Here is a 10,404-nt window from a genome sequence, read left to right as displayed (position 1 = left end):
CACTTGTGCTCATGGGGTTAGGAATCGACTGGTTCAAGAAATGTTTAACCACTCAAGTGAAATAATTTTGCAATATTTTCATAGTGTTCTACGGGCAGTTGTATTGTTGGCGAGAGATATAATAAGGCCTCACCCTAACTACAATAATGGATCACAATTTCACGAGCCAAAACATCCTTGCTATAAGCCTTATTTTGATGTAAGTATACTTTCATAATGTATTAAAACTTTTACTTTATTTTTTATGTAACATCGGAAAGAGCATATTCTATAATTGCTAATATGATTAAAGGTTATTTTTGTTATTGTTTGAGTAGGATTGCATTGGCACAATAAATGGTACACATATGAAAGCTTGACTTCCTACAAAGGAAATCATACCTTATATTTCTTACAAAGATTATGTTACTCAAAATATCCTTGCAGTGGTAGATTTTTGTACGTGTTTCACCGTTGCATGGGCTGGATGGGAAGGAGCTGCCCATGATGCTTGTATACTTGCTGAGGCTCTTCGAAATCCCGACCTTCAATTTTTTCATCGAGCAGGTAAGAAGTATTATCTAATAGATGCAGAGTATCCACATAAAAGGGTTACATGGCTGCTTATAAAGGTCAAAATGTAAGATATCACTTTCAAAAATTTAAGAGGACTAGAACTCTATGATTGAGTGCACCTAATGGAGCTAAGGGAAAAATTCAATTATTTGCATTCATCTTGTCGAAATACCGTGAAAAGAACATTTGGCGTGTGGAAAGCATAATGGTTTATTTTAAGAGACATGCCTTTTTACACTATTGATGTCCAGATGGAAATTATGCTTGCTACTATGGCAATACACAATTATATTAGGAAAAAATATGTCATCGACAATGCTTTTCAAGTTGCAGTAAGTGAAGAATATATCTCCAGCTCAATGAAGCTGGTTCACCTTCTACTCAAATTAATGAAGATGGTATAGAAAATGAGATGGGCAATACTGATCTCTTTTGGATGGCTGTACGTGATGAAATTGGTTAGAATATTTCTAGGGATATGTAACAAATATTGTTGAACTATTTTATTGGATGATAATACTAGTTCATCAAATTGTTAAACTATTTAATCCTTTACGATATTCTATTTGTTTAGAAAATTTTTATTTTATTAAGATGTTATTAACTTATCTTTTCCTATATATATTGCCTACCATCGATTGTTTTTGTTCCACTAGAATAAGATTAAGAAGGAAAAAAAATTTATTTCAAAAGATATTTTTATTCCTCTAAAAAACTCAATATCAATATGCAAATTTCAGTCTACATATTCTTTTTGGTCATTTTGACTGAATAAGTAACTTTTCAGCACTTTTTATCCAAGCAGCCAGCCGCTTATTTTTTTACTTTAAGTAACTTTTTAGCACTTCCATGCAAATACTAAACAGCTTATCAGCAAAATGACTTTTAGCTAGAAAGCTACTTAAGTCACAAGTAACTTTAAATCTACTTTAAATAAGTCAATCCAAATGGGCTCTATATGATATTTTGAATAATATATATGGCTTCCTAATATCTTATCTGACTTTCAATAAATATATATGACATCTTGAATAATATATATGATTTCTTGTAAATATATATATATCATCTTGAACAATATATATTACTTTCTGATGTCTTATATGACTTCCTCTAAATATATATGACATCTTAAGCAATATATATAACTTTCTATGAATATATATGGCATCGTGAATAATATATATGACTTCATAAATAACATATATAATTTTTTATAGTTATTATGATTTTTTTATATCTTATATAACTTTCTGTTAGTTATAATAATCAATAGAATATTATATAAACACATAGAAAGTCATATATATTATTTAGGATGTTATATATATTTACAGGAAGGAAGTCATATATATTATTTAAGAAGTCATATAAGTCATCAGAAAATTATATAAGATATTAAGAAATTATAATAACTAATAAAATATCATATAAAGATATAAAAAATTATATATATTGTTCAAAATGTTATATATGCTCAAAGCTATATAAGGCATCAAAAAATAATAATACTATTCTTTTTGTGTTTACAAAAAAAAAAGATATTTTTATTAAAAAAAAAAAAATTGAGTGATATTAAATATCTATCTCATTATTAATTACACTATGTGGTCTAATATAATTGGATGATATATTTTTTTTACTGAAAATAATAAATAAAGAATTCCTCTAAAAATTATTAAAATAAATTAGTTGATTAATCTGTCCTATAAAGGGCCTACCAAGTATTTCTACTGCAAAAATTGGACCTACCTATTTTGGCCGGAGAAGCTGTGTACACCACCAATCACAGCCCATTATTTTTATAATAATGCATCGAGATGAGCAATTAATGAACAAGATCTATAAAAATGAGCGATTGTGATCGATGGCATCTACAATGATATGGTGCATACCGCGGTGGATTTAATTTAAGCTGTATGCACCATCTACGGTTTTTGAGTAACAAACTTTAAGATTGGTCTTCTTAGTTCGTCGGACTTGAGAAAAGACGCAAGGAAAACGGCATCTTGCGCTTTCTCTATCCCTATTCCAAGCCCAACCGATGCGTACCACCAACAGTCCATCAGAAGCCTCCGCAGCCCACCTGTCTCTCGGATAGGTTGACAGGATTCCTTCTCTGACCACTTTCGTTTATTATTCCATCTATAGAGAGACGAAGGGGAAGAGGAGTCCTGAACTACAACAATGAGGGCTCTCAAACTTCTTCTCCTTGATCTCTTGCTTCTTCTTCTGTTGCTGCCCTCCTCATCACCTTCTTCTACTCCTCCGTTTGGGAAAGCGGCAGTGAAGGAACTGCTGAAAAGGCTGGACAGCAAGAGAGCTTCTCCTTCAATTCAGGAGGCCGCCGCCCGGGGAGTTCTCAAGAGACTGCTCCCCACCCACCTCTCCAGCTTCCGCTTCGAGATCGCCCCCAAGGTGGACTCAAGAATCTTGATTTATTTTTTTAAAAAAGTTGTAGTTTTGATGAGTTAAATTTTATATTATTGAGATCTTTATCCATCATTAGACGACAAGCCCTTTTTGTTCTTGTGTTTCAGCTTGCCATTTTTTTTTTTTTCTGTCTTGCATTTGCTGACTAGCTGGATATTTTGGCAGGGCATTTGTGAGGAATTCGGTTGCTTTCGGATAAGCAATATCGACAATTCAAGTTACGGTGGACCGGAGATATTGTGAGTTATTCTACCACTTGCCAGAATACTTTTCTTGATTACTTTCCATTTGGTATCCCATTTTTCAATAACTATTGAATTTTAATAGTTTTTAACATCTCTGAAAGAATTGTTGATGATCACGATAATTTCCTGAAAGACTGCAAGCCAAGTTGGATTTCATTTTGCTGGCTTATTCCTTTGATCTCTCTGCGGGATCTTAATTCGTTCAGATTAATGTAACTGAAGCTGGTGAAATTATGGAGGTGCTTTGTTGAATATTTTCTAGCCAATAAAAAGTCAAAACTTTGCATGCTAGTTTCTTTCTTTTTCTTCACTTGCAACTTAATCTCTAAGGGTCTTGTTATGATCATATTTTAGCTAGTTCTTAATTTTATATTTGCCATTTTTTTCTTTGCTTTGTAGAATTCAGGGTACTACGGCAGTTGAGATTTCATCTGGCCTTCACTGGTATCTAAAGTACTGGTGTGGGACTCACATTTCATGGGATAAGACTGGTGGCAATCAAGTTGCTTCAGTTCCGCCACCTGGGTCGCTTCCAAGGGTAGAGGGCCAAGGGGTGAAAGTTGAACGCCCTGTTCCATGGAATTATTACCAAAATGTTGTGACTTCCAGCTGTAAGTACTCCATAATTTACTTTTCTTTGAAGAAAAAGAAGCACTTGGTTTCACAGCATCAAATTCAGTTAGGTGTAAAAGAAACGCAAAGTTCACCATGGGTCTTAAAATCCTTTAATGTGAAAATGGCACAAGAATATTGATTTTTGATGCCGATGGGTGGACAAAATAGTCAAAGAGGGTAATTCAAGTCATAAGCTTGTTGGAGATATGTCAGCTGGTAATGAAGTGCTGATATTGCAGAGTATTTCTTCTAGAAACTTGATATGATTTTTGTATCCTAGAAGCTGGACCAGTCCCCTTTTACAAAAAGCAATTTCCTGACGGTCATATAATTTTGATTTGGCTGTAATTATTGCATTTGAATGCAGTCTTGTTATGAAATATATCCTGTATGAATTATTCTCATTTGAGAATATTCATGGTCAAGGACTGTCAGTGCATTAACGAGTGATGATTTTGGAGATTTACTTGACAATGTAATTATCTGAAGGCTTGCTTTGAACATCTGATATTTGCCCACATTTTCTTGTTTTAGAATTCGTTCTTTTGTTTCTTGTAAGTGTCTTTCATTTCTTATGACCTGATACTTTAAATTCTCTGGTCTTTTAGCTTGTTCTATCCTTCTAAATATTGGATTATATGGTCATTTTCGCTCATCAGGTTTTCTTTCTCAATTAATCATTTGTATAGACTCTTTTGTATGGTGGGATTGGAAAAGATGGGAGAAAGAAATTGACTGGATGGCTCTTCAAGGGGTGAACTTGCCTTTGGCATTTACAGGGCAAGAAGCCATATGGCAAAAGGTTTTCCAGGTGAAGTAGATAATCTTATGCTACTTAAATTAGGTCCATTTCTATCAAATCTTTCTTCACAAACCATCCATGAAGCATGGATTTGCCTTCAAGACACGGGTATGATACGACACGGGCATGCTGATACAACAAACCTGGGAAAACATAGAACAAGATACAACTAGGGTATGGCAACTAATAATTAAATGTTATTTACATGGATGTAAAGTAAGCATTCTTGAAGCATAACGTGGTATCATAATATCAGTCCATACACCATCAATAACACCCCAAAACTTCTTCACTTAGTCATAATTCAAACATGGAACATAGGCCATATTCCATATCATGACAACAACATCACAAATTCTGAAATTAATCATCCATTGTTTTCATCATTAATAGTTTATATTCATGAGAATCAGCTGCATGCATATCCAGAAAGTATTCCAGGCATTTTGTAGGAAGTATCCAGAATCTTCTTTTTCTAAATTAACAAAATATTATTGGGAAGTATTTGAAATGAATCTTAAATTATCCGACAACGTGTTGGTAATTGATACAGATGGAATACAGATGCAATATGCGATTTAAGGTGTCAGTGTATCCTAGCAATTCTTTAAATGACACCTGTTTCCTTCTTGTGATTGCATAATGCTTGGTTGTCATTTACCCAACGAATCACTGAGTCTTTCCAGAATTTTCCAATAAACTATTATTATTCAACTTGTTGCTCTAAAATGAATGATTGACATGAAACTTTTGCTGTATTTGGTTCATGTTAAAACTTTAATCTAGTTGTCATTCATAGCAACATCCACTGGAATGCTTTCATATACCTGTAGTACTATGGTTCGGTTAACATTTGAGCATATTAATAGCTTTTATCCATTTTATTGAGAGCCAACATGATTGGGTTGGTACACTATAATTGTTCCCTAAATGGTCAAATTATCTTTTAGTTCTATTGAATTTTATATCTGATTTACACTCCAGGGAGATAACCACTTCCATCTCTGGTGTTTGAAGTATAAATCAGCAGGTTTATTTTTATAACAAATATCCTTGTTTTAAATAATGCTGCAAATCCATGTTGTTTCATTTCCTTTTTCATGTTTTGTTAAGTTCACTGATTATGAAATTCTTATTTCAGGATTTTAATGTTAGCAGTAAAGATTTGAATGATTTTTTTGGTGGGCCAGCCTTTCTGGCTTGGGCTCGAATGGGAAACCTACACGGGTATATTAAAGATAAATCTAGAATTGCTGGAACATGCTATTTTACAGTCATGTACACATCATGTTTTAGCTAAGAGATGCAGCGACAAATATTTATATATCATCTGAGTTGATTGTTTAGATTTGAAGTATCTGTAAGCAGGATTTCAGTGGTATCTTTGATCGTGATATGTTCTACTCTCTTTCAGCATTACTTTTGTTAGATCAAACCTTTGTTTAATGGCTTTTTCATATAGAAAGAACCTTTTAATTTTTTGTTTAATGAGTTAGGGTCTGATGCTAAGTTTAGAAAGGTTGATGGCATTTTAGAATTCTATCATTGCACCAGGCATCCCTAGGCTTATGTGAAGCAACAAGTCAAAATAATTGTTCTTTTCGCTATTGGTACATTAGCAAACTATGGATGGTTATGAAAGAGGACATCAGAAAATGTTTCTCTATTTGGTTGCTCAGTACAAGACTTTCCCTTGATTAGGGTCGTTATATGGGTTTCAACTTTCACTAAACTGGTTAATAATTTTATGTCATTTATGATGCAGTATTTTGTCATCAACGATGTTTTCACTATAGAGAGACATTGATGGATAATGATTCTTGATTCAGAAGCCAACAAGTTGGAGCTTATAGATTTTGTCCACTTCACGCCCTAAGACTTGAACCAACTCAAATCCCGAGGCATGATGATCAGTTTGATACATAGTAACATTAAGATGAACTATTCTTTGAAAACCATGTGATTGAACAAATTATTGCTGAAAGTGTTACCAACCATGAATTTTAGATAAAATTTGAGTCATAAAACTTTCAGTGGCAACTTATATATAATAGTAATCTTTCAGTCATACCCGACTATACCCACAGTGCTGTCACAACTCACAATTAGCACCACCAAGAAGCAACTGTGGGCATCGAGGCCACAGAAAGGTCTACCACAGCTATCACCTGTCACTTTGAAAAGGGTCTTACAGTTGTTGGAGTGAGCTATATAACTTGATACCAAATTTCTGCCATTATCAAAATCTAAGTTTCCATTGAAAACAAATGCCTGTAAGATGTACAGCATAAATCAAATTGCTATTGGCAAACCTCATGCAAAAGTTCAATGAAACAATTTTGTGATGAAATATCAAAAATTAGAGTTTCCTAATAAAAAATGAGATAATGTGAGATGATCCAGACATATTTATCTTAAGTGTTGAACTTTTGATGATCCATGTAGGTTCTTCCACATATATCTTCATTGTTCATTGGATGAGGTCACATATATTAATAACTTGGGTGAGGCAACACACATGTCACTTGGCTGGAGTTCCATATATATACTCATTGATAATTTCAGAAGTCTATAAAATAGCACCTCACCAAGATCCACAGATATCTAACAGAATATCTTTTTGGTCATTATAAATATTCCTCAGAAAGCTCCCTTGAAGACAAACACTCCATTACATAGCATGTCTGTAACAAATTCTAATAAGAGAAGGAAATCAAATCAGAATGCATAAATACGAGTTCAGAAACATCAATTCAAAAACTCCTGATTTTGGAATATCCAAGTAAAAGCAAAGCACAATTTTAGCTAACATATCACTGGGTTCCACAGAAGATGAAATTAGGATCCTTTCAACTAACTATAGATTTAAAAAGACATGCAAATCCAAAATGAAGCTAATTATAGTCCAAAATTTCAGAAGTTGGAAATGGCGATAAAGGAAGAAAAAAGAAGAAAATAGTATAACACTTGTGTGGAAATGCTTGCAACTTGAAGATGATATTGTCTAATACTTAAAAGAGTTAAAGAATAAAGTGTATTTTAATGGGATACTCCAGAAAACCATGCTATATGCTGACGCTTCTTCATGATATTAGCTAGATGATCCTTTTTTGGGGTGCTTAGGAGCAACATGTGTCTAGAAGTGTCAAGACTGTGGAAATATAAAAAACTTACTTTCCAAGTAACGTTGTCATAGACTTGAGCATGGTCAAGTTTGATAAGCTAAATAGATTACCTTCAATGCTAGGGACATGCAACTTATCGAGTCGTCATTAAGCAAGATAACAAAGCTAATTTTGACCACTTATTGTGTTACTTCTTATGATGTCTTGTTTATTTTTTCTTTCATTTGTGTCATAGGTGGGGTGGACCACTTACACAAAATTGGTTGGACCAACAACTGAGACTACAAAAACACATCCTATCTCGTATGATTGAGCTTGGAATGACTCCCGGTAATTCTTTTATTGGAGATTAAAGGGTCTTATGATTAAATGTGCCGTACCTAATGAATGATTGGGATGTAAAGTATCATGCATCATTTCTACTTTTATTAGGGCTTGGTATTCCAAAATGCACTGTATCTCACAACATACAGACCAAGGTTCGCCATCTTGGTACGGGACCCCGTGCCAATTAAATTTCATTATAGTATCGATATGCGGTACGATATGGTATGGTGTGTCAGTATGGGGTGGTTCAGCGTGTATCAGTACAGTACGCCCCATACCGCCTAGTATGGAGCGGTGCGGCGAATGCTAACACAGACTATAATGAAAAAATATAATTCAGCATGACATTACTTTGTGTTTGTAGAAAAATAATTTAGTTAGTAGCTAAAGGGATGATTTCTGGCTCTTCTCCTGATCAAACATATGCTTTGATGCCATTGTCATCATCTTAAATTCTCTGCAGTAGAAAAATAGTTCATAGCTGTTCCCATATTTGTCATAAAGTATTTATATTTGTTTAGGTTTTTTTGTAGCTTGCATCATTATATTGGTCAACTGCAAAATACATGAAGTTTCTAATTATTAGTTATAAATTCTTATCAGTATCACCAGTAATGGTTATCTCACTTTTTCGTTTCCATAATCTTCTAACTTCTTCAGTGTTACCATCATTCTCTGGGAATGTGCCGGCTGTATTCAGAAAGATATTTCCAACAGCAAATATAACCAGACTTGGAGATTGGTATTTTGCTGTTCTGAATTTTTTATTTGTACCTTTCAATATTTTCTTTTAGAGATTTATAGCTAACATCAGTTTTATAGTCTTTTGTTAAACTGTATTAGTGCAAATTTATCATTTTTTTCATTGCTACCACAGTGTACTAATTATGCTCCATATTTTGGTATAATGTCAATGCCTTTTTTTAATTATTTTTTCTTAGTTGATTTTGTTCTGCAAATGTTGATTTTGAATCATCATCATATTAAACTGGTTGTGTTTTCCGTATTTTCTACATTTGGTGCACAAAACTGCTTTAAGCATATTAGCTTGGAAAGTAAATCTCTTAATCTTAGTATGCACTGCATCATCTTAATACAAGAGTATAGGATGCTATGATATGATCTGCATTCAGTCTTTTCCTAGGAAAATATCAACTTGGGAAATTGAAAAGTTCAGAAGCCATATGAACATTAGTTCAGCAGGAAAGATACTTTTCTTAATTTCCTATTTTTTGTCATGAGGAAAGTTGGGAACATGCATAGTTAAATCTATGTGTATTTTTGATGGTGGAAAGAAGACAAGAGAATATAACCATATTGTCAGCCTTGGTTTCCAATGCTGCTCCTTGGCATGAGTAACTGGTTGCAGGAATTTATTTGTGCAAATAAAGTAATTATGCTGCTGAAGATTTCTTTCATCTAATAGCTGATCAGTCTGCAAGTATGCATTGTGGACTATATTGCAAAAGAGATGAAAATGATTCTATGCTATAGTGGTGCTCTTGGTCAATTCAAAGGTTACTTGCATTGCTAATTACCTACATCAAAGTGGCACACAAACTTGTTGAAGGATGATTAATATAAATAAAATTTTGAAAGCTATATTTCATCCTAGGTAAAGTCTATGCTGTTGGGAATGGTGCTGTTACAAAGTTATGATTTGTTGTATGAGAGACAAAATGAGGCATTAATGAAGTTATTTATTCCTTTATTGTACATACTTGGGCATTATTTAGTTGACATGAGATATTTGACAGTGTTAAAGATACATAAGATCCATAGGGACTTGTAGGAAACTAGACTAATTTCTTTGAGCAACCAAAAGAGATTTGGCGTGGTAGCTTCTTGTTCTTTAAACTTGTGACAGCTATGGATAAGTCAGAAGACTTAATTTTTGTGGTTGCTAGTTGTGGATAATGATCATAAGAGGGTGGCAATTTCTTTCAGTTATTAGAGAGTGACTCTACATCGACATTTGAATCTATTATGAGACATTGACGAGGTGACCTGAGATCAAGTCTTGTTGAAACTGCACTGTCAGGAAGACTGAGCTTGCAATGAGGTTTTGAAAGCTGATGTTTAGCAATTAGGACCATACCAATCCCATGTTGGTAAAATATGTACTATGGTGCATGACATACTGGCATTGTGTACTGGCCAGCATGACTTGGGTCAGCCGATGCTCTTGGCCATTTTTGCCCTCCAAAATTTTTCTGGCTTTTTTTTTTTTTTTTTTTTTTTTTTTTTGATGCTCATTTTGCACAAATATATGATAACTTCAGCGATTAATACTGAAATCATC

At 33.6% G+C, this 10,404-nt stretch overlaps 1 protein-coding gene across 2 annotated transcripts in view; it reads left to right on the top strand.

Annotated features, from left to right (window-relative positions):
- Positions 1–2,568: 2,568 nt before the first annotated feature.
- LOC105057579 (alpha-N-acetylglucosaminidase) overlaps positions 2,569–10,404 on the top strand; it is a 30,014-nt gene continuing 22,178 nt past the window's right edge. Inside the window, exons 1-7 of one of the 2 annotated variants that reach the window (XM_010940224.4) lie at positions 2,569–2,973; positions 3,154–3,227; positions 3,633–3,844; positions 4,538–4,659; positions 5,792–5,877; positions 8,011–8,105; positions 8,763–8,844. In XM_010940224.4, coding sequence (XP_010938526.1) covers positions 2,743–2,973; positions 3,154–3,227; positions 3,633–3,844; positions 4,538–4,659; positions 5,792–5,877; positions 8,011–8,105; positions 8,763–8,844 — 902 coding nt within the window. In that variant the 5' untranslated portion in view covers positions 2,569–2,742. The remainder of the gene's footprint in view (positions 2,974–3,153; positions 3,228–3,632; positions 3,845–4,537; positions 4,660–5,791; positions 5,878–8,010; positions 8,106–8,762; positions 8,845–10,404) is intronic. The other variant, XM_073248384.1, reaches the window with a different exon arrangement.

This window comes from Elaeis guineensis, chromosome 14, assembly GCF_000442705.2.
Source record: "Elaeis guineensis isolate ETL-2024a chromosome 14, EG11, whole genome shotgun sequence".
Taxonomy (NCBI): domain Eukaryota; kingdom Viridiplantae; phylum Streptophyta; class Magnoliopsida; order Arecales; family Arecaceae; genus Elaeis; species Elaeis guineensis.
Note: the sequence above shows the minus strand (reverse complement) of the source record. Positions and strands in the feature narration are given on the sequence as shown.